Genomic DNA, 21679 nt, shown 5'->3' with positions numbered 1-21679 from the left:
AGCAAACAATCGAACTATGTTAAGTGGGAAAGTAGATATGAAAACTTAAAATAATTACAAGTAATTCATGATGAAAACACTTAAGTTAAAATAAATTGAGAAAATGCACAAAGAGGGAAAAACCAAAATGCTAATAGTAATTGCATTATGGTAGGAGTATGGGTCATTGATTATTTTTCTCTTCTATAATACCCCCAAACTTTTTTTGGAGAGAGAGGGATGAGGGGGAGGGACAGAGGGTGAGGGAGAGGGAGGGAGGGAGGGAGGGAGAGAGAGAGAGAGAATCTTAAGCAGGCTCTACACCCAGTACAGAGCCCAACTCAGGGCTTGATCTCACAATGCTGAGATCATGACCTGAGCCAAAACCAAGAGTTGGACACTTAACTGACTGAGCCACCGAGGCACCCCAATACCCCAAACTTTTAAAATGTGGTCACATTACTTTTACAATGCAAAAAAAAAAAAAAAAGTATTCCTTTTAAAACTTCTATAATCTTAAGGTTCTTAATATGTTTCTTATTTCCCTATGTAACATCAGTATACAATCTGAATTGGAAAACCTAGGCTTTTAGTAATCATGGGACTAGTAACTGTCACTTTGTTGTTGTCTATGCCAAAGGCACTCAGGGAACACAAATATCCATCAGGAGGGCACATTAGATATACGGGATTTCCTTCTTAATCCTCATTTTATAGATAAAGAGACAGCCTCAGAAAGGATAAGCACTGAATCCAAAGCCACAAAGCTAAGAAGAGGTGAAATCATGGTGATGACAAACCAAAAAGCCAAGCTCCATCTTTTCCCTTATACCACTTTGTGTCTTTATCTCTAGACAGCCTGGTCCTCAAGGAAACCTTGGCAATGTACTTGGAGAAATAATCAACATCACCAAAACAACAAAAGATATTAGAATACACAATTGGGTGTTAATTTGAGGGGTTACACATAGCTGCAAACAGGTGGAAACCAGGACTGGGAGGCTCTCAGAGCAAGAGGTGAGCCTGGGATGACGGGCAGGCTATGCCAAAGTGTAAGCGGCCGCCATGGGTGAAAGAAGAGAGGCAAGAATGTTGAAAAAGAAAATCAAAGCTGGAGGCATCACAAATCCAGACTTCAAGCTGTATTACAAAGCTATAATCATAAAAATAGTATGGTACTGGCACAAAAACAGACACACAGATCAAAGGAACAGAATAGAAAACCCAGAAATGGACCCTCAACTCTATGGTCAACTAATCTTCAACAAAGCAAGAAAGAATACCCAATGGAGAAAAGACAGTCTCTTCAACAAATGGTGCTGGGAAAATTAGACAACCACAGACAGGAGAATGAAACTGGACCACTGTCTTACAGCATACACAAAAATAAACTCAAAATGGATGAAAGAATAAATGTGAGACAAGCATCCATCAAAATCCTAGAAGAGAGCAGCATCGTTTTGCTAGGTACATCTTCAAAGGCAAGGGAAGCAAGGGCAAAAATGAACTATTGGGACTCCATCAAGATAAAAAGCTTTTGCACGGCAAAGGAAACTTCAGTCAACAAAACTAAAATGGAACCTATGAAATGGACAACTTCTCAAACTCAACACCCAAAAATCAAATAATCCAGTCAAAAATGGGCAGAAAACATGAACAGACACTTCTCCAAAGAAGACATACAAATGGCTAACAGACACATGAAAAAATGTTCATCATCATTAGCCATCAGGGAAATTCAAATCAAAACCACAATGAGATACCACCTTACACCAGTTAGAATGGCAAAAATTAACAAGGCAGGAAACAACAAATGTTGGAGAGGATGTAGAGAAAGGGGAACCCTCTTACACTGTTGGTGGGAATGCAAACTGGTGCAGCCATTCTGGAAAACAGTATGGAGGTTTCTCAAAAAGTTAAAAATAGAGCTACCCTACCACCCAGCAATTGCACTACTAGATATTTATCCAAAGGATACAAACATAGTGATTCGACGGGGCACATGCACCCCAATGTTTATAGCAACAATGTCCACAATTGCCAAAATATGGGAAGAGCCCAGATGTCCATCAATAGATGATTGGATAAAGAAGATGTGGTGTATCTATATATATACACTGAAATCTTGCCATTTGCAATAACGTGGTTGGAACTAGAAGGTATGCTAAGCGAAATAAGTCAGAGAAAGACAAATATCAGATGATTTCACTCATATGTGGAATATAAGAAACAGAACAGGTGAACATAGAGGAAGGAAAGGAAAAATAAAATAAGAGAAAATCAGAGAGGTACCATAAGAGACTCTTAACTATAGGAAACAAACTGAGAATTGCTGGAGGGGAGGCAGGTAGAGGGATGGGGTAACTGGGTGATGGGGATTAAGGAGGGCACTGGTCGTAATGAGCACTGGGTGTTATATGCAACTGATGAATCACTGAACTCTACCTCTGAAACTAATAATACACTATACGTTATTTAATTGATTTTAAATTTTTTAAAAAGACAAGAAATACTAAATGTTGGTAAGGAGAAAGGGGAACCCTCATGCACTGTTGGTGATCTGTAAATTGGTGCAGCCACTACGTAAAACAGTATGGAGGTTCCTCAAAAAATCAGAAGTAGAACTATCATATGATCCAATAATTCCACTGCTGGGCACTCACCCAAATAAAATGAAAACACTAATTCAAAAAGATACGTGAACTTCAATGTTTTCTGCAGAATTATTTTTAACAGTCAAGATACAGCAGGAAACTAAGTCCTTATGGATAGATGAATGGATAAAGAAGGAATGGTAGGTGTGTGTGTGTACACATGCACCCGTGCACGCGCACACACACACACACACACACACAATAGAATATTACCCAGTCATAAGAAGAACAAAATCTTGCCATTTGTGACAACATGGATGGACCTGAGAGTACTATGCCGAGTGAAAAAGTCAAAGAAAGACAAATACTGTATGATGTCATTTATATGTGGAATCTAAATCACAAAATGAACAAGCACACAAAACCCTGAAGGCTCATAAATACAGAGAACAATCTGGTGGTTGCCAGAGGGGCAGAGGTATGGGGAGATGGGTGAAATAGGTGAAGGGGATTAGGAAGTATAAACTTCCAGTTATAAAATAAACCATGGGGTTGAAAAGTAGAGCATAGAAAATACGGTCAATAAGGCTGTAATAACTGTATGGTGACAGATGGTAACTACATTTATTGTGATAAGCACTGTGTAATTTATAGAAATGTTGAATCATTTATGTTGTATACTTGAAACTAATATAACATTGCAGGTCAATTTTAATTTAAAAAAATTCTTGGGATGCCTGGGTGGCTCAGTCGGTTAAGCACCTGCCTTCAGCTCAAGTCGTGATCCCAGGGTCCTGGGATTGAGCCCCATTTTGGGCTCCTTGTTCAACGGGGAGCCTGCTTCTCCCTCTGCCTGCCGCTCCCCCTGCTTGTGCTCTCTCTCTCTCTGACAAATAAGTAAATAATCTTAAAAAAAATTCTTGTAGCTTTCAGTGTACAGATCACCTACTTGATTAAATTGATTCCTCAGCATTTTATTGATGTTACTGTGAACAGAATTGTTTTGTTTCTCAGGTATTTCATTGTTAATGTAGAGAAACACAACTGATTTCTATATCCTGAAATTTTACTGATTTTTAAAAATCTGTTCTAACAGTGTTTTGGTGGAGTCTTTAGGATTTTCTATATATAAGATCATGTTGTGTACAAAGACAATTTTAATTCTTATTTTCTGATTCGGATGCCTTTTCTTTCTTTTTCTTGCTTAAGTCCACTGACTAGGACTTCTACTACTATGTTTAATAGGAGTGGTGAGAGTGGACACACTTGTCTTTTCCTGATCTTAGGAGAAAAGTTTTCAAACACTCACTGCTGATTATGTTAGCTGTGAGCTTGTCATCTATGGCCCTTATTATGTTGAGGTATGTGATCTCTATACCCAGTGTGTTAAGAGCATTTTATCATGAGAGGATGTTGACTTTGATCAAGATTTTTTGCATCTACTGAGATGACCATTTAATTTTGATCTTTCATTGTATTAATGTGGTATATGACATGTATTAGTATTCCTATATTGAACCATGCTTGCATCCCACAGATAAATCCAACCTGATGATGATGTATGATCCTTTTAATATACTATTAAATTTGGCTTGCTAATATTTTGTTGAGAATTTTTGTTGATGAATTGAGGATAGATTCATCAGGGATATTGGTAGTTAGTTTTCTTTTCTTGTAGTGTCTTTACCTGGCTTTGGTATCAGGGTAATGCTGGTTCATAAAATGAGCTTTGGAGTGTTTTCTCCTTTTCAATTTTTTAGAAGTGTCTGAAAAGGATTGGCATTAATTCTTCTTTAAACATTTGGTAGAATTCACCCATGAAGCCATCTATCTGGTCCTGAGCTTCTCTTTATTGGGAGATTTTTTTATTATTGATTCCATCTCCTTACTATTGGTTTTATTCTGATTTTCTTTTTTTTTTTTTTTAAGATTTTTTATTTATTTATTTGACAGAGAGAGAGACAGCGAGAGAGGGAACACAAGCAGGGGAAGTGGGAGAGGGAGAATCAGGCTTCCCGCTGAGCAGAGAGCCCGATACGGGGCTTGATCCCAGGATCCTGGGATCATGACCCGAGCTGAAGGCAGACGCTTAACGACTGAGCCACCCAGGTGCCCTGATTTTCTATTTCTTCATGATTCAGTCTTTGGTAGGTTGTATATTTCTAGGAATTTATCCATTTCTTCTAGGCTGTTCAATTTATTGCCATGTAATTCTTCATAGTAGTGCTTTATGATCCTTTGTATTTCTGTGGAATGAGTTGTAATGTCTCCTCTTTCATTCCTAGTTTTGAGACTTCTTTCCTTTTTCTCAATCTCACTAAAGCCATGTCCATCTTATCTTTTTAAAAAGCTGCTCCTAGTTACATTAATCTTTTCTATTGTTTTTCTGGTCTCTATTTCTGATCTTTCTCATTTCCTACCTTTTGTCTAGACTGGATTTAGTTTGTTCTTCTTCTTCATTCCTTGAGGTATAAAGTTAGGTTTAGTTATTTTTTTCTTAAAACAGGCATTTATCGCTATAAACTTCCCTTTTAGAATTGCTTTTGCAGCATCCCATAAGTTTTAATATGTTGAATTTCCATTTTCATTTGTTTCAAGATCGTTTCCCTTTAGATTTCTTCTTTGACCCTTGATTGTTTAGATGTTGTTTCATATGCACATATTTGTAAATTTTCCTGCTTCTTTCCAGTTACTGATTTCGAATTCAATACCATTATGGTCAGATACTTGGTATGATCTCAACCTTCTTAAATTTGCTAAGACTTCTTCAGTGACCTATAATTTTATCTATCCTGGGGAATGTTCCATGTGCACTCAAGAAGAATGCGTATTCTGCTATTGTTGGATAGAATGTTCTGTGTATGTCTCTTAGGTCCATTTACTCTAAAGTATGTTTCAAGTCTCATGTTTCCTTTTTCATTTTCTGCCTGAATGATCTATCCATTACTGAAAGTTCGACATTGAAGACCCCTACCATTACTGTATTGCGGTCTTTTCCCCATATCTGTTAGTATCTGCTTAATATATTTAGGTGCTCTGATGCTTATGATTGTTATATCTTCTTGATGGACTTATCATTATGTCTTTGTCCTTTATTAGCATATTTCACTTAAAGTCTATTTTGTCCTTTGTCCTTTATTACCATATTTCACATAAATTCTATTTTGTCTAAGTACAGCTATCCCTGCTCCCTTTTGGTTTCTACTTGCTTAGAATAGCTTTTAACATCACTTTGCTTTGAGACTATGTATGTCCTTAAAGATGAATTGAGTTTGGGGAGGAGCAAGATGGCAGAGGAGTAGAAGACCTAAATTTCGTCTGCTCCCAGGAATTCAACTAGATAGGGATCAAACCATTCTGAACACCTACAAACTCAACAGGAGATCGAAGAAAAGAATAGCAACAACTCTCTGAACAGAAAAGTGACCACTTTCTGAAAGGTAGGACGCGTGGAGAAGTGAATACGAGGCGATATTCGGGAGGATAGATGGCGGGGGAGGGGGCCTCCGTCAGCCGCTTCTGGCAAGTGATAGAGCCGCGGAGCACAAAATCGGAACTTTTAGAAGTCTGTTCCATTGAGGGACGTTGCTCCAGTGGCTAAGCAGGGGGTGGAATCCTCGCTGGGACAGTGTGGTCTCAGAACCCTTGGGGTCACAGAAAGACCGGGGGTGCCTGAGTGCGGCAGAGCTCTCAGGTATTGGAGCGGGGAAGCCGGCTGCGGACACGGAGCCCAGGCATGGGCCCTCAGCTCGGGGTTGCCATAAACCATGATCCGCAGCACAGGTGGGCCACTGCTCCTCCAGCAGGGACCCAACAAGTGGCAGATTCGAGAAGACTTACCTTCCTCCCACGGAAGGAGCGGCGCGGGAGCGCACCGCAGGGATCTGCTGGGTTTGGAGACTCCACATGGGGTCACGTGCCAGAGGTAGAAATGTTCGGTCACAGGCCGGGTGAGCACGGAATGTGGCCGGAGACGGGGGAGACAGCAGTCATTCACTGCTTTTCCCTGGGGGCTCACTGAGGAGTGGGGCCCTGAGTTCTCGGCTCCTCCAGGGCAGAGATTGGGAAGCCACCATTTTCACTCTCGTCCTCCAAAGCTGTACGGAAAGCATGCAGGGAACAAAAGTTCCCGAGAGCAAACCCGAGCACATTACTTAGCCCAGCCCGGGCAAGGGTGGGGCAATTCAGCCTCAGCAAAGACATTTGGGAACCATGGCAACAGGCCCCTCCCCCAGAAGATCAGCAAGAACAGCCAGCCAAGACCAAGTTTACCGATCAATGAGAACGGCAGAACTCCAGCACTAGGGGAATACTGCATATAGAATCCATGGCTGTTTTCCCATGATCCTTTAGTCTTTCAGAGTTAATTTTTTTAATTTTCTTTTATTCTTTTTGAATTTTTCTTTTTCCCATTTTCAATCAACATCTTATCAATCCCTTTTTAAAAAATCTTTTTTTTTTTCATTTTTAGAGTCATATTCTATCCCTTCATAGTAGTTAACCTTATTTTTGATATATATATATATGTTATATATATATATATATATATATAACATATATATATATGTTGTTCTCTTTTTTAAATTTTGGGATACAAATTCTTCTAACAGACCAAAATATACCCTAAATCTCTAGTGTATGGCTTTGTTCTAGTTTCCTGCCTGATCACATTCTCTCCCCCCACCTTTTTTAAAAATCTTCTTCTTTCTTTTTTCAACCAACTTCTTATCAATTCCCTTTATAAAATCTTTCATAATTTTCATCTTTACAGTCACAGTCCATCCCTTCATTTACTCTTATTTTTGTACATATATAAACTTTTCTTTAAAATTTTGGGAGGCACTTTCTTCTAACAGACCAAAATATGCCCAAAATCTAGTGTGTGGCACTGATCTATGCACCAGCCTGATCATATTTGATCACATTCTGTTTTTTTTTGTTTGTTTTTTATCTATTTCTTTTTCTTTTTTCTTTCTTTCCCTTCCTTTTCCCCTGGTTTCAGGTCTCTTCTGATTTGTTTAGTGTATATTTTTCTGGGGTCGTTGTTACCCTGTTAAGCATTCTGTTCTCTCATTCATCTATTCACCTCTGGACAAAATGACAAGACGGAAAAAAATCACCTCAAAAAAAAAGAACAAGAGGCACTACCGACTGCCAGGGACCTAATCAATACGGACATTAGTAAGATGACAGAACTAGGGTTCAGAATGACGATTTTAAAGATACTAGCTGGGCTTGAAGAAAGCAGGGACGATATTAGAGAAATCTTTTCTGGAGAAATAAAAGAACTAAAATCTAACCCAGTTGAAATCAAAAAGGCTATTAATGAGGTACAATAAAAAATGGAGGCTCTAACTGCTAGGATAAATGAGGCAGAAGAGAGAATTAGTGATATAGAAGACCAAATGATGGAAAATAGAGAAGTGGAGAAAAAGAGAGATAAACAACTACTGGATCACGAGGGCAGAATTCGAGAGATAAGAGATACCATAAGATGAAACATTAGAATAATTGAGATTCCAGAAGAAGAAGAAAGAGAGAGAGAGGCAGAAGGTATACTGGAGCAAATTATAGCAGAGAACTTCCCTAATTTGGGGAAGGAAACAGGCATCAAAATTCAGGAGGCACAGAGAACCCCTCTCAAAATCAATAAAAATAGGTCAACACCCCGACATCTAATAGTAAAACTTACGAATCTCAGAGACAAAGAGAAAATCCTGAAAGCAGCTCGGGAGACGAGATCTGTAACCTACAATGGTAGAAACATTAGATTGGCAACAGACCTATCCACAGAGACGTGGCAGGTGAGAAAAGACTGGCATGATATATTCAGAGCACTAAATGAGAAAAATATGCAGCCAAAAATACTATATCCAGCTAGGCTGTCATTGAAAATAGAAGGAGAGATAAAAAGCTTCCAGGACCAACAAAAACTAAAGGAATCTGCAAACACGAAACCACCCCTACAAGAAATATTGAAAGGGGTCCTTTAAGCAAAGAGAGAGCCTAAAAGCAACATAGACCAGAAAGGAACACAGACAATATACAGTAACAGTCACCTTACAGGCAATACAATGGCACTAAATTCCTATCTTTCAATAGTTACCCTGAATGTAAATGGGCTAAATGCCCCAATCAAAAGACACAGGCTATCAGATTGGATAAAAAAACAAGACCCATCGATATGCTGTCTGCCAGAGACTCATTTTAGACCCAAAGACACCTCCATATTGAAAGTGAGGGGGTGGAAAACCATTTACCATGCTAATGGACACCAAAAGAAAGCTGGGTGGCAATCCTTATATAAGACAAATTAGATTTTAAACCAAAGACTGTAATAAGAGAGAGGAAGGACACTATATCCTACTTAAAGGGTCTATCCAACAAGATCTAACAATTGTAAATATCTATGCCCCTAACATGGGAGCAGCCAATTATATAAGCCAATTAATAACAAAAGCAAAGAAACACATTGACAACAATACAGCAATAGTGGGGGACTTTAACACCCCCCTCACTGAAGACAAATCATCTAAGCAAAAGATCAACAAGGAAATAAAGACTTTAAATGACACACTGGACCAAATGGACTTCACACATATATTCAGAACATTCCATCCTAAAGCAACAAAATACACATTCTTCTCTAGTGCCCATGGAACATTCTCCAGAATAGATCACATCCTAGGTCACAAAACAGGTCTCAACCAGTACCAAAAGATTGGGATCATTCTCTGCATATTTTCAGACCAGAATGGTGAAAGTCAGAAAGAACTCAAATACATGGAGGCTAAAGAGCATCCTACTAAAGAATGAATGGGTCAACCAGGAAATTAAAGAAGAATTAAAAAAATTCATGGAAACCAGTGAAAATGAAAACACAACTGTTCAAAATCTTTGGATGCAGCAAAGGCAGTTCTAAGAGGAAAGTATACAGCAATACAAGCCTTTCTCAAGAAACAAGAAAGGTCTCAAATACACAACCTAACCCTACACTTAAAGGAGCTGGAGAAAGAACAGCAAATAAAGCCTAAACCCAGCAGGAGAAGAGAAATAATAAAGATCAGAGCAGAAATCAATGAAATAGAAACCAAAAGATCAGTAGAACAGATCGACGAAACTAGGAGCTGGTTCTTTGAAAGAATTAACAAGATTGATAAGCCCATGGCCAGACTTATCAAAAAGAAAAGAGAAATGAACCAAATAAATAAAATCATGAATGAAAGCGGAGAGTTCACAACCAACACCAAAGAAATGCAAACAATTATAAGAACATATTATGAGCAAATATATGCCAGCAAATTAGATAATCTGGAAGAAATGGATGCATTCCTAGAGATGTATCAACTACCAAAACTGAACCAGGAAGAAATAGAAAACCTGAATAGATCTATAACCACTAAGGAAATTGAAGCAGTCATCAAAAATCTCCCACAAACAGGGGCGCCTGGGTGGCTCAGCCGTTAAGCGTCTGCCTTCGGCTCAGGTCATGATCCTGGGGTCCTGGGATCGAGCCCCGCATCGGGCTCCCTGCTCGGCGGGAAGCCTGCTTCTCCCTCTCCCACTACCCCTGCTTGTGTTCCCTCTCTCACTGTGTCTTCCTCTGTCAAATAAATAAAATCTTTAAAAAAAAAAAAATCTCCCAACAAACAAAAGCCCAGGGCCAGATGGCTTCCCAGGGGAATTCTACCAAACATTTCAAGAAGAATTACTACCTATTCTTCTTTTTTTTTTTAAAGATTTTATTTATTTGACAGAGAGAAAGACAGCCAGAGAGGGAACACTTTTGTCATTTTATCTACTGGGATTTTCATATTATTCTGACTAATTTAAGAAATTCTTTATGTCATAGCTTTAATTACTGTCATATTTGATTTAATCTTTTTCACAAATTATTTTTTTACTGTAGTAAGTTAAACTTTTCATTGTTATTACTTCAAACTTCAGAAATTTCTTATCCTTTTAAGATCTAAAAGACATTCATTGTTTCAAGTTGTAAAAATAAAAATATTTTTCTTATACATAGGCCACAAACCATGGAAACATAGCTAAACTTTTTTTTCCTCCTCTTACAGATTAAACCTCCATAGTACATACCCTGGGTTATGTTAGAGATGCAGGCTTATTCAGTGAAAATCAGAGACAGAAACTGTCTACAGCTATACACAACAGATAACTGGGCACATTAACTTATTGGGCTTTCCATAGTTTTACACAGAACACTGAACCCTCCATTACTGAGCAGGACAACATACTTCAAAATATCACTTCAGTCACGCACTGGAATAGTATCAATAAACCATTCAATGTTGTATTTGCCTCTATTTCCACATTTGATGGCCATCCTGTATATAATACTTAATTCACTTAGATCATATTTTGACGGTGCTATGATTTAACTTGACGATCCTACAAATTACGTACCAGTTTTCCCAACACTATTTATTTAAAGAAAAAAAAATCTCTTTAGACTAGAGACATGACAATTAAATGCAGCTCCCAATACTAAACTGGATCTTGTACTAGAAGGAAAAATGATGGTACAAAGGAAAAATAATGGCATAAGTGGTATAAATAAAGGTATAAAGGATAATGGCATAAAATAGGCGTATAATGGATCAATTAACAAAACTGGAATACAGAAGGCATATTAGATACATGTACTACAATGTTAAATTTATTGAAATTGTTCATTGTACTGTGGTTATTAAAAGTATTTGTAGTGTTAGGAAACACAAAGTAATATATTTAAGGGTGAAGAGTCATGACAGATGTAGTCTCAAAGGATAAAAAACAAAGGAACAAAAAGACCAAAGGAAACACCACATTTATGGTTCTCAACTGGGGGTGATTTGCCCCCTCCCAGGACATTTGTAATGTCTGGACACATTTTTTGGGGGGGTACTCCTGGCATCTGGCTGGTGGAGTCCAGGGATGCTAACACCCCACAATGCAAATATCAGCCCTCACAAAAAAGAATGATCTGGCCTCAAATGTCAACAGTGTTGAGGTTGAGAAACCTTAATACAGAGAAAGCAAATAATGGAGGAAGTGGGATAAAATATTAACAGTAGGTGTGCATAGGTGAGGGGTATATGGGTGTTGTTGTGATTATTCTTTTTTTTTTTAAGTTTTCATTTAAACTCCAGCTAGTTAATATATAGTATAATATTAGTTTCAGGTGTACAATATAGTTTTCAACACTTACATACTACAGCCAGTGCTCATCACAACATGTGCACTCCTTAATCTCCATCACCCATTTAACCCATCCCGTTTTGATTATTCTTAATCTTGTAACTTTTCTGTAATTTGGAAATTACTTCCAAATAAAAAGTGTTTTTAAACTTCTTTTAAAAGTACTATGTTGTGATGATTACTTTATCATACACTGAATCATTACAGAGAAAAGTGGACCTATTTTGGGGCTTCCTAATCTATTTTTAGTCTATTGTATTTCTCTTCTCTATTTCTAGTCTGTCTCCTGAAGACTTGCAGCAGTGAACATTTCTGGTGAGGTGACTTAATTGTCAAAGCCGTGAGAATAGTTCTTTGGAACTTAACTAGGCAAAATATTTTAATATATGCATATTAAATGTGCAATGTGCAAAGACCCCAGGGTCAGATTATTTATTTGCCTGATGTTTTTTCAGGAGAACAGATCAAAGAGTGAGGCTGGGCTTTGGGAAGCTACAGGAGTGATTCCCTGAAGTGAGTACTCCTCATGCAATCCAAGCTCTTCAGAACCATCCAAACACAAAGCAACATCAAGCTACATGTGATATTAGTCTTTTGTTTGGATAAGAACAACATTCTACAAACACATTTTCAAACGTTAGCCTGTAGAAAACATCTGTGCTTTTTAGGCTACAGGATCTTAAAGCCAAATTGACTTTATTTTTTTTAAAGATTTTATTTATTTATTTGTCAGAGAGAGAGAGAGAGCACAAGCAGGGGGAGTGGCAGGCAGAGCAGGTAGAGTAGGCAGAGGGAAAAGCAGACTTCCCGCTGAGCAAGGAGTCTGGGACCCTGGGATCATGACCTGAGCCAAAGGCAGCCGCTTAACCGACTGAGCCACCCAGGTGCCCCTAGCCTAACTGACTTTAAAGTACAATTTAAATATATCCATCATAGACACACTTCTCTGAAAGGATCTGGGAATCTGTCTAAAATATAGCAGAATACCACTATATAAATGAGTTAGAAACTTGGATTTTATTTCTCTTCTATTATATGTTTCTTAATTTCTTCAAAGTAAAACAGAATATAAATATGTTCATGGGAGGATAAATATGTTCATGTGTTGAGCTATTCAATAAACGTCTCATAAAATCATTTTTGTAGGTAAGCCAAATGTAATACAAAGACTCCACTTGTAATGCATGGTGGCTGACAGCATTCAAGTCCCAATCCTACTTTGCCCTTTGCCCCTGATAAGAAAGCCTGCTAATACCCTCAGACCCTAGCGTCCTCAGGCCCTTGGCAATGGGAGAAATTTCAAACCACGCAAGACCCTGCTGAGTGTGGGTACCTCCACCAACTCACTTTCTAACTACAATAAAACCCAAAGCCCCACCTTCCTCCTATCCCTCCCGACCACACAAAAGCCCTTCTCCTACACATGGAGATTCATCTGCTGCTAACTATTATGAGTTATAAATTCTATTTTATATCCATTGGTGCCCATGTGTCATTTGTCCCACCTCCAAAATTTCCCAGGGTGGAGTGGGAGAATTGTTCAGTGTCTGGTAGGGGATGCTAGACACACAAATAAAACACCAATTGACTAGTTTTGCTTAATGATTTCTCAGAATTACTTGCCAAGGCACCAGGAAGACTCTAGTTTCTAGGAAGTCTTCCAGGGCAAAGACCAGGAGAAAGACAGAATCACATTCACTAACGTCCATGCATAAGTTAGGGTCTGAAATATACTAAAGCAAATTTCTAAGAGAAGGATTAATAATTCAAAGAAATAATTTGAAGGATAAAATTAAACCATAGAATAGAATACTGAAGACCTACCTTCAGTTATAATTTTGCTATTATTATTTGAACAGAAACATTTAAAATGTAGTTTTTTCAAAAATCTAAACTACACATTAAAAACCAAAACACAGAATCCCAGTTCTCACCCAAATGGCACTCCAAGGGCACCCAGTGGAGTCACCAGGACTGTGGGGACCGCAGTGTAAGCCAGGAAGTTTCCAATCTGGCCAACAGCCACTGTCAAGAGAATCACAAGGATACCACTTGCAATTACAGCTCTCTTTTAGCAATGATCACAGAGTTTAATTTGGCAAGGCTCTGCTCTGAAAGGGCAATTTTTTTCATTACTGGTGAGGAAGTAAATATGGGGCATTGCTTGCATAATTAAGGGTCCTGAAGGCAGAGGACAGCAGGCCCCAGAGCATCACAACCCAAGGGGTCAGGAGTAGTTTCAGCCCTCTGTGGAAATTCCCAAACTAAATGGCAGTGACTGACAGTGGGTGCAACAAAGTATATTTCCACTCTCTCCTTCACACATCCTCCTTTTAAGACTGATCACGTAGAATTTCCTGTTGTCCCAATGGGCTGGAATCTACTCCAGTATAGACTACTGGGCCACAGTGACATGCTGCTCATACACCAGCTGGAGAAACTACTGCCTGCATGGGACTGCACCCAGAGCTAGACCAAGACAGAGCTTAACGATGAGCTCCTCAGTGAAAGGAAACAACATCCGCTAGACAACGTCTCACCTCGAAGACAATGTGTGACAAGTAAACCTCATGATATTTCTGGATTATTTAATACAATTTTTCTTTATATATTTAGGGTTCTGAACTCCAATTTTATTATTTATTTTTACATGATAGCACATAACCTCTGCATATGACCTCTTTTATACAATAGCACATGATCCTGTACTGAAGGCTAAGTGAAGAAACTCTCCTTTGTAAAACCAATTATGTTCAACAAAACATGAAATTTCACCAAATGTCAACAGCATGACTACAGATGAGTAAGCAGGAGCTGTTTTAATTTCTTTGGGCCCAGGACAGTCTGAGCTGGACTCTATTCAGAGCTAACTGCAGGCAGTAGGAACCTCTATCTCCCCCACCAATGCCTCCCACCCTGGTCCTCATCCCAAAGAACGGAGCCACACTCATTCCACCTCCTCCAGTCCTGCCAGAAGAATGACTGATCTTAAGAAAGAAAGCACACCAAGCTTTTCACCACACTGGGTACTTACTTGCAATTGTGCCTGCCCACCACACAATGTCTGTTAAATAGGAGGTACCTATGAAAGAGTGAGATAAAAATGTGAGAAAAGTACAAACCAAGAGGTTTACAAACTATATACTTAAAAAGGAGTTTTTAAATGAAAATAAAATTGAGAAGAATAATGAACGCCATACGGTTTATTCACCCTTTAAAGAATCGTTTAGTCTATAAATAGCAGCATGAGAAACCACTAAAAGTGGCAAATACAGATATTTTTTGCAATGAATCAAGCTGACCCAAACAACAAGTGAAACCTTTATAAAAAACTATTTTTGGCTCATCATGCCACCCAGAGACACAAATATTCTTTGGCATGAACTTTTACGTTGAAGTCCAGTTCTCTCATGCATTTACTGCAACCCATTTATGTGATAATTTATGAGCACAGGGTTCAATGACTTGGTGCTTAAGCAGGTTACACAATTTTCATAAATTAGAACCTTTATGATATGGCTCTTTTTTCAACCATTTGGGCAGCAGACTTTTTCACTCACTCAGGGATTTGACATTTTACACAGTCTCCTATATTCTCTTAGGTTACCCTCATATATCCCCATGCATAGCCAGACAGAAACATAAGCAGGTGCCCAGGCCTCCCCATCAGATGGGTCCCTCTTCCTGCCTGTATGACAGGAACCTTCAGCAAGATAGTCTCCCAACCTTTCAGACACATAGTTGTACTAATTCAGATATGTCAAAATGCTAGTCTGACAGGTTTCTTCACTTCAGATTTAGGTACCAAATTCTAGATTTTAGCCATTCTAACAGGTGTGAGGTGATATCTTATTGTAGTTTTGATTTGTATTTCCTTGATGATGAGTGATGTCGAGCATCTTTCCATGTGTCTGCTGGCCACCACTATGTCTTCTTTTGAAAAATGTCTATGTAGGTCCTCTACCCATTTTTCAACCATATTGTTTGGTATTTTGGGGGCTGAGTTGTGTAAGTTCTTTATATACTTCTTTTTAAATTTTATTTTATTATGTTACGTTAGTCACCATACATCATTAGTTTTTGATGTAGTGATCCACAATTCATTGTTTTTGTATAACACCCAGTGCCCCATGCAGTCCTCCTTAATACCCACCACCGGGCCAACCCATCCCCCAGCCCCCCTCCGCTCCAAAACCGTCAGTCTGTTTCTCGGAGTCCATAGTCTCTCATGGTTCGTCTCGCCCTCCGATTTCCCCCACTTCATTTTTCCGTTCCCTCTCCCAATGACCTCCATGCTATTCCTTATGTTCCACAAATAAGTGAAACCATATGATAATTGACTTTCTCTGCTTGACTTATTTCACGTAGTATAATCTCCTCAAGTCCCATCCATATTGATGTAAAGTTTTTTTTTTTTTTAAAGATTTTATGTAGTCATTTGACAGAGAGAGACACAGCAAGAGAGGGAACACAAGCAGGGGGAGTGACAGAAGGAGAAGCAGGCTTCCCGCTGAGCAGAGCCCGATGCAGGGCTTGATCCCAGGACCCTGGGATCATGACCTGAGCCGAAGGCAGACGATCAACAACTGAGCCACCCAGGCACCCCCATGTTGATGTAAAAGCTGGGTATTCATCCTTTCCGATGGCTGAATAATATTCCATTGTATATATGGACCACATCTTCTTTATCCATTCATCTGTTGAAGGGCATCTCGGCTCTTTCCACAGTTTGGCTATTGTGGACATTGCTGCTATGAACATTGGGGTGCATATGGCCCTTCTTTTCACTACATCTGTTGGGCAATTGCTGGGTCAAAGGGTAGTTCTGTTTTTAATTTTTTGAGGCACCTCCACACTGTTTTCTAAAGTGGCTGTACCAACTTGCATTCCCACCAACAGTGTAAGAGGGTTCCCCTTTCTCCACAACCTCTCCAACATTTCTTGTTTCTAGCCTTGTTGATTTTTGCCATTCTAACTGGTGTAAGGTGCTATCTCAATGTGGTTTTGATTTGAATTTCCCTGATGGTTAATGATGAACATTTTTTCATGTGTCTGTTAGCCATTTGTATGTCTTCTTTGGAGAAGTGTCTGTTTCTGTCTTCTGCCCATTTTTTGACTGGATTATTTGTTTTTTGGGTGTTGAGTTTGAGAAGTTCTTTATATATCTTGGAAATCAGCGCTTTGCCTGTAGTGTCATTTGCATATATCTTCTCCCATTCTGTGGGTTGCCTATTTTGTTGACTGGTTCTTTGTTCTGCAGAAGCTTTTTATCTTGATTAAGTCCAAAAAGTTCATGTTTGCTTTTGTTTCCCTTGCCTTTGGAGATGTATCTTGAAAGAAGTTGTGTGACCAATGTCGAAAAGGTTACTGCCTATGTTCTCCTCTAGGATTCTGATGGATTCCTGTCTCACATTGAGGTCTTTCATCCATTTTGAGTTTATCTTTGTGTATGGGGTAAGAGAATGGTCGAGTTTCATTCTTCTGTATATAGCTGTCCAATTTTCCCAGCACCATTTATTGAAGAGACTGTCTTTTTTCCATTGCATATTCTTTCCTGCTTTGTCAAAGATTATTTGGCCATAGAGTTGAGGGTCCATATCTGGGTTCTCTATTCTGTTCCATTGGTCTATCTGTTTTTGTGCCAGTACCTTGCTGTCTTGGTGATCACTGCTTTGTAATACAGCTTGAAATCGGGCAACATGATGCCCCCAGCTTTTTCTTTTTCAACATTTCCTTGGCAATTTGGGTTCTTTTCTGATTCCATACAAATTTTAGGATTGTTTGTTCCAGCACTTTGAAAAATGTCATTGGAATTTTGATTCAGGATGGCATTGAAAGTATAGATTGCTCTGGGCAGCATAGACATTTTAACAATGTTTATTCTTCTGATCCATGAGCATACAATGTTTTTAATTTTTGGTCTTGAATTTCTTTCATAAGTGTTCTGTAGTTCCTAGAGTATAGATCCTTTACCTCTTTGGTTAGGTTTATTCCAAGGTATCTTATGGTTTTTGGTGCTATTGTAAATGGAATCGTTTCTCTAATTTCTCCTTCTACAGTTGCATTGTTAGTGTATAAGAAAGCAACTGATGGGGGCGCCTGGGTGGCTCAGTTGGTTAAGCGACTGCCTTCGGCTCAGGTCATGATCCTGGAGTCCCGCGATTGAGTCCCGCATGGGGCTTCCTGCTCAGCAGGGAGTCTGCTTCTCCCTCTGACTCTCCTCCCTCTCATATGCTCTCTCTCTCTCTCATTCTCGCTCTCTCAAATAAATAAAAATCTTAAAAAAAAAAAAAAAGAAAAAAAGCAACTGATGTCTGTGCATTGATTTTGTATCCTGCCACATTACTGAATTGCTGTATGAGTTCTACTAACTTGGGGGTGGAGTCTTTTGGGTTTTCCACATAAAGTATCATGTCATCTGCGAAGAAAGAGAGTTTGAATTCTTCTTTGCCAATTCGGATACCTCTTATTTATTTTTGTTATCTGATTGCTGTTGCTAGGACATCTAGTACTACGTTGAATAATAGTGGCGAAAGTGGGCATCGTTGACGTGTTCCTGATCTTAAGAGAAAGTCTCTTATCTTTTCCCCATTGAGGATGATATTCGCTGTGGGTTTTTCATAGAAGGATTTTATGAAATAGAGGAAAATTCCCTCATCTCTATACTCTGAAGAGTTTTAATCAGAAAAGGAGTTTCTGTCAAATGCTTTTTCTGCATCAATTGAGCAGACCATATGGTTCTTCCCTCTCCTCTTATTAATGTGTTCTATCACACTGATTGATTTGAGAATGTTGAACCACCCTTGCATCCCGGGGATAAATCCCACATGGAAGTGGATGATCCTTTTAATGTATTGTTGGATCCTATTAGCTAGGATTTCGTTGAGAATTCTGGAATCCATATTCATCAGGGATATCGGTCTGAAATTCTCCTTTTTGATGGGGTCTTTGCCTGGTTTGGGGATTAAGATAATTCTGGCCTCATAGAATGAGTCTGGAAGCTTTCCTTCTCTTTCTATTTTTTGAAACAGCTTCAGGAGAATAGGTATTTCTTCTCTGAATGTTTGGTAGAATTCCCCAGGGAATCCATCAGGCCCTGGACTCTTGTTTTACGGGAGGTTTTAGATCACTGCTTCCATCTCGTTACTGGTTACTGGTCTATTCAGGTTGTCAATTTCTTCCTGTTTCAGTCTTAGCAGTTTATAGGTTTCCAGGACGGCATCTATTTCTTCCAGGTTGCTTAATTTATTGGCATACAGCTGTTGATAACAATCTCTAATAATTGTTTCTATTTCCTTGGTGTTAGTTATGATCTCTCCCCTTTCATTCATAATTTTATTAATTTGGGTCCTTTCTCTTTTCTTTTGGATAAGTCTGGTCAGTGCTTTATCGATCTTATTCTTTCAAAGGAACAGCTTCTAGTTTCTTCATTGATCTGACCTACTGTGTTTCTGGTTTCTAATTCGTTGATCTCTGCTCTAATCTTAATTATTTCTCTTCTAATGCGTGGCTTAGGAATCGTTTGTTGATTTTACTCTAGTTCTTTAAGGTGTAAAGTTAGTTGGTGAATTTGGGATTTTTCTATTTATTTGAGTGAGGCTTGGATGGCTATGTATTTCCCCTTTTGGACCGCCTTTGCAGTATCCCATAGGTTTTGGACCGATGTGTTTTCGTTCTCATTGGTTTCCATGAATTGTTTAAGTTCTTCTTTGATTTCTCGGTTGACCCAAACATTCTTGAGCTGAGTGGTCGTTAGCTTCCAAGTGTTTGAATTTCTTCCAAATTTTTTCTTGTGATTGAGTTCCTGTTTTAAAGCATTGTGGTCTGAGAATATGCTGGGAATAATTTCAGTCTTTTGGTATCAGTTGAGACCTGATTTGTGACCCAGTATGTGGTCTATTCTGGAGAAAGTTCCATGTGCACTCAAGAAGAATGAGTATTCTGTTGTTTTAGGGTGGAATGTTCTGTATATATCTATGAGGTCCATCTGGTCCAGTGTGTCATTCAAAGCTCTTGTTTCTTTGTTGATTTTCTGCTTAGATGATCTGTCCGTTGCTGAGAGTAGAGTATTGAGGTCTCCTACAATTAATGTATTATTATCAATATGACTCTTTATTTTGGTTAACAGTTGGCTTATGTAGATGGCTGCTCCCATGTTGGGGGCATAGATATTTACAATTGTTAGATCTTCTTGTTGGATAGACCCTTTAAGAATGATATAGTGTCACAATAAACAAGCTTCCCCCTTCAAAAAAAAAAAAAAAAAGAATGATATAGTGTCCTTCTGTGTCTCTAACTACAGTCTTTAGCTTAAAATCTTGGGGTGCCTGGGTGGCTCAGTCGTTGGGCGTCTGCTCTCGGCACGGGTCATGATCCCGGGGTCCTGGGATCGGGACCCGCATTGGGCTCCCTGCTTGGCGGGAAGCCTGCTTCGCCCTCTCCCACTACCCCTCGTGTTCCCTCTCTTGCTGGGTCTCTGTCAAATTTAAAAAAAAAAAAAGTCTTTAAAATCTAATTTATCTGATGTAAGAATTGCTACCCCAGCTTTCTCTTGAGGTCCATTGGCATGGAAGATGGATCTCCATCCCTTCACTTTCAGTCTGGATGTATCTTTAGGTTCAAAATGAGTCTCTTGTAGACAGCATATGGATGGGTCCTGTCTTTTTATCCAATCTGCAACCCTGTGCCATTTCACGAGAGCATTTATGGCATTCACGTTGAGAGTGATTATTGAAAGATATGATTTTATCATATTGCCTGTGAAGGCAGTCATCATGTTGCCTGTGAAGACCTTGTTTCTATAGACTGTCTCTGTAAATTTCTGTTCTATATCACTCCTGGGGTCTTTCTCCTTTTATAGAGCCCCCTTAATATTTCTTGCAGGGCCAGCTTAGGGGTCACATATTCTTTCAGTTTCTGCCGGTCTTGGAAGCTCTGCATCTCTGCATCCATTCTAAATGACAGCCTTGCCGGATAAAGTTTCTTGGCTGCATGTTCTTCTTGTTTAGTACCCTGAACATGTCTTGCCAGCCCTTTCTGACTTGCCAGGTCTCTGTGGATAGGTCTGACATTATTCTGATGTTCCTCTCTCTGTACGTAAGGAATTTCTTCCCCCTAACTGCCCTTAAAATGGTTTACTTGATTCTAAGTTTTGCGAGTTTTACTATTACATGCTGGGGCATTGGTCTGTCTTCCTTGATGTTGGGAGGCGTCCTCTCTGCCTTTAGGACACGAATGTTTGTTTCATTCCCCAGATTAGGGAAGTTCTCAGCTATAATTTGCTCAAATATATCTTCTAGTCCTCTCTCGCCACCCCCCCTCAGGGATCCCAATAATTCTGACATTGGAACATTGCATGGTGTCACTTATTTCTCTGATTCTATTTTCATGGATTTTGAGTTGTTTTTCCCTGGCCTCCTCTTTTCCCTTTTTGTGTATTAATTGGTCTTCTAGGTCACTAATTTGTTCTTCTGCCTCACTTACCTTACCTGTTAGATTATCTAGATTAGATGGGATCTCACTGATAGCATTTTTAAGTTCTGCCAATTCAGCTTTCATTTCTGCCCTTAGAGACTCTATGTTGCCATTAATTGATTTCTCCATTCTAGCTGTTGTCTTCACAATTGCTACCCTGAATTTCATTTCTGACACCTTGGTTCTATCTGTATCCATTTGTAAATCTGGTAGAAGTCATGGTCTCTGAGTCTTTCCAATTTTGGGGGTTCCTCCTCCTAGTCATTCTGTTGAGGGGTGGTTGAGGGAATGTACGAGTCTAAATTATTGACCACAACCCAAGCAAGATGCACCTGTTTTATAGGGACCTTAGGGTTGGCGGCTTCTTGTTCTTCCAGCCTGCCTTCTGGGGGAGGGGCCTGCCACACTGTTACTCAGGCAACCCTTTTTGGGCA

At 39.2% G+C, this 21679-nt stretch overlaps 1 protein-coding gene across 1 annotated transcript in view; it reads right to left on the bottom strand.

Annotated features, from left to right (window-relative positions):
- Nucleotides 1-21679, bottom strand: part of NIPA1 (NIPA magnesium transporter 1) — an 81430-nt gene that overhangs the window by 9176 nt on the left and 50575 nt on the right. Inside the window, exons 2-3 of the mRNA XM_032395390.1 lie at nt 14806-14853; nt 13706-13796 (exon numbers count right to left, since the gene is read on the bottom strand). Coding sequence (XP_032251281.1) covers nt 13706-13796; nt 14806-14853 — 139 coding nt within the window. The remainder of the gene's footprint in view (nt 1-13705; nt 13797-14805; nt 14854-21679) is intronic.

Source organism: Phoca vitulina, unplaced genomic scaffold (assembly GCF_004348235.1).
Source record: "Phoca vitulina isolate PV1807 unplaced genomic scaffold, GSC_HSeal_1.0 scaffold84, whole genome shotgun sequence".
In the NCBI taxonomy this organism is placed as follows: domain Eukaryota; kingdom Metazoa; phylum Chordata; class Mammalia; order Carnivora; family Phocidae; genus Phoca; species Phoca vitulina.
Note: the sequence above shows the minus strand (reverse complement) of the source record. Positions and strands in the feature narration are given on the sequence as shown.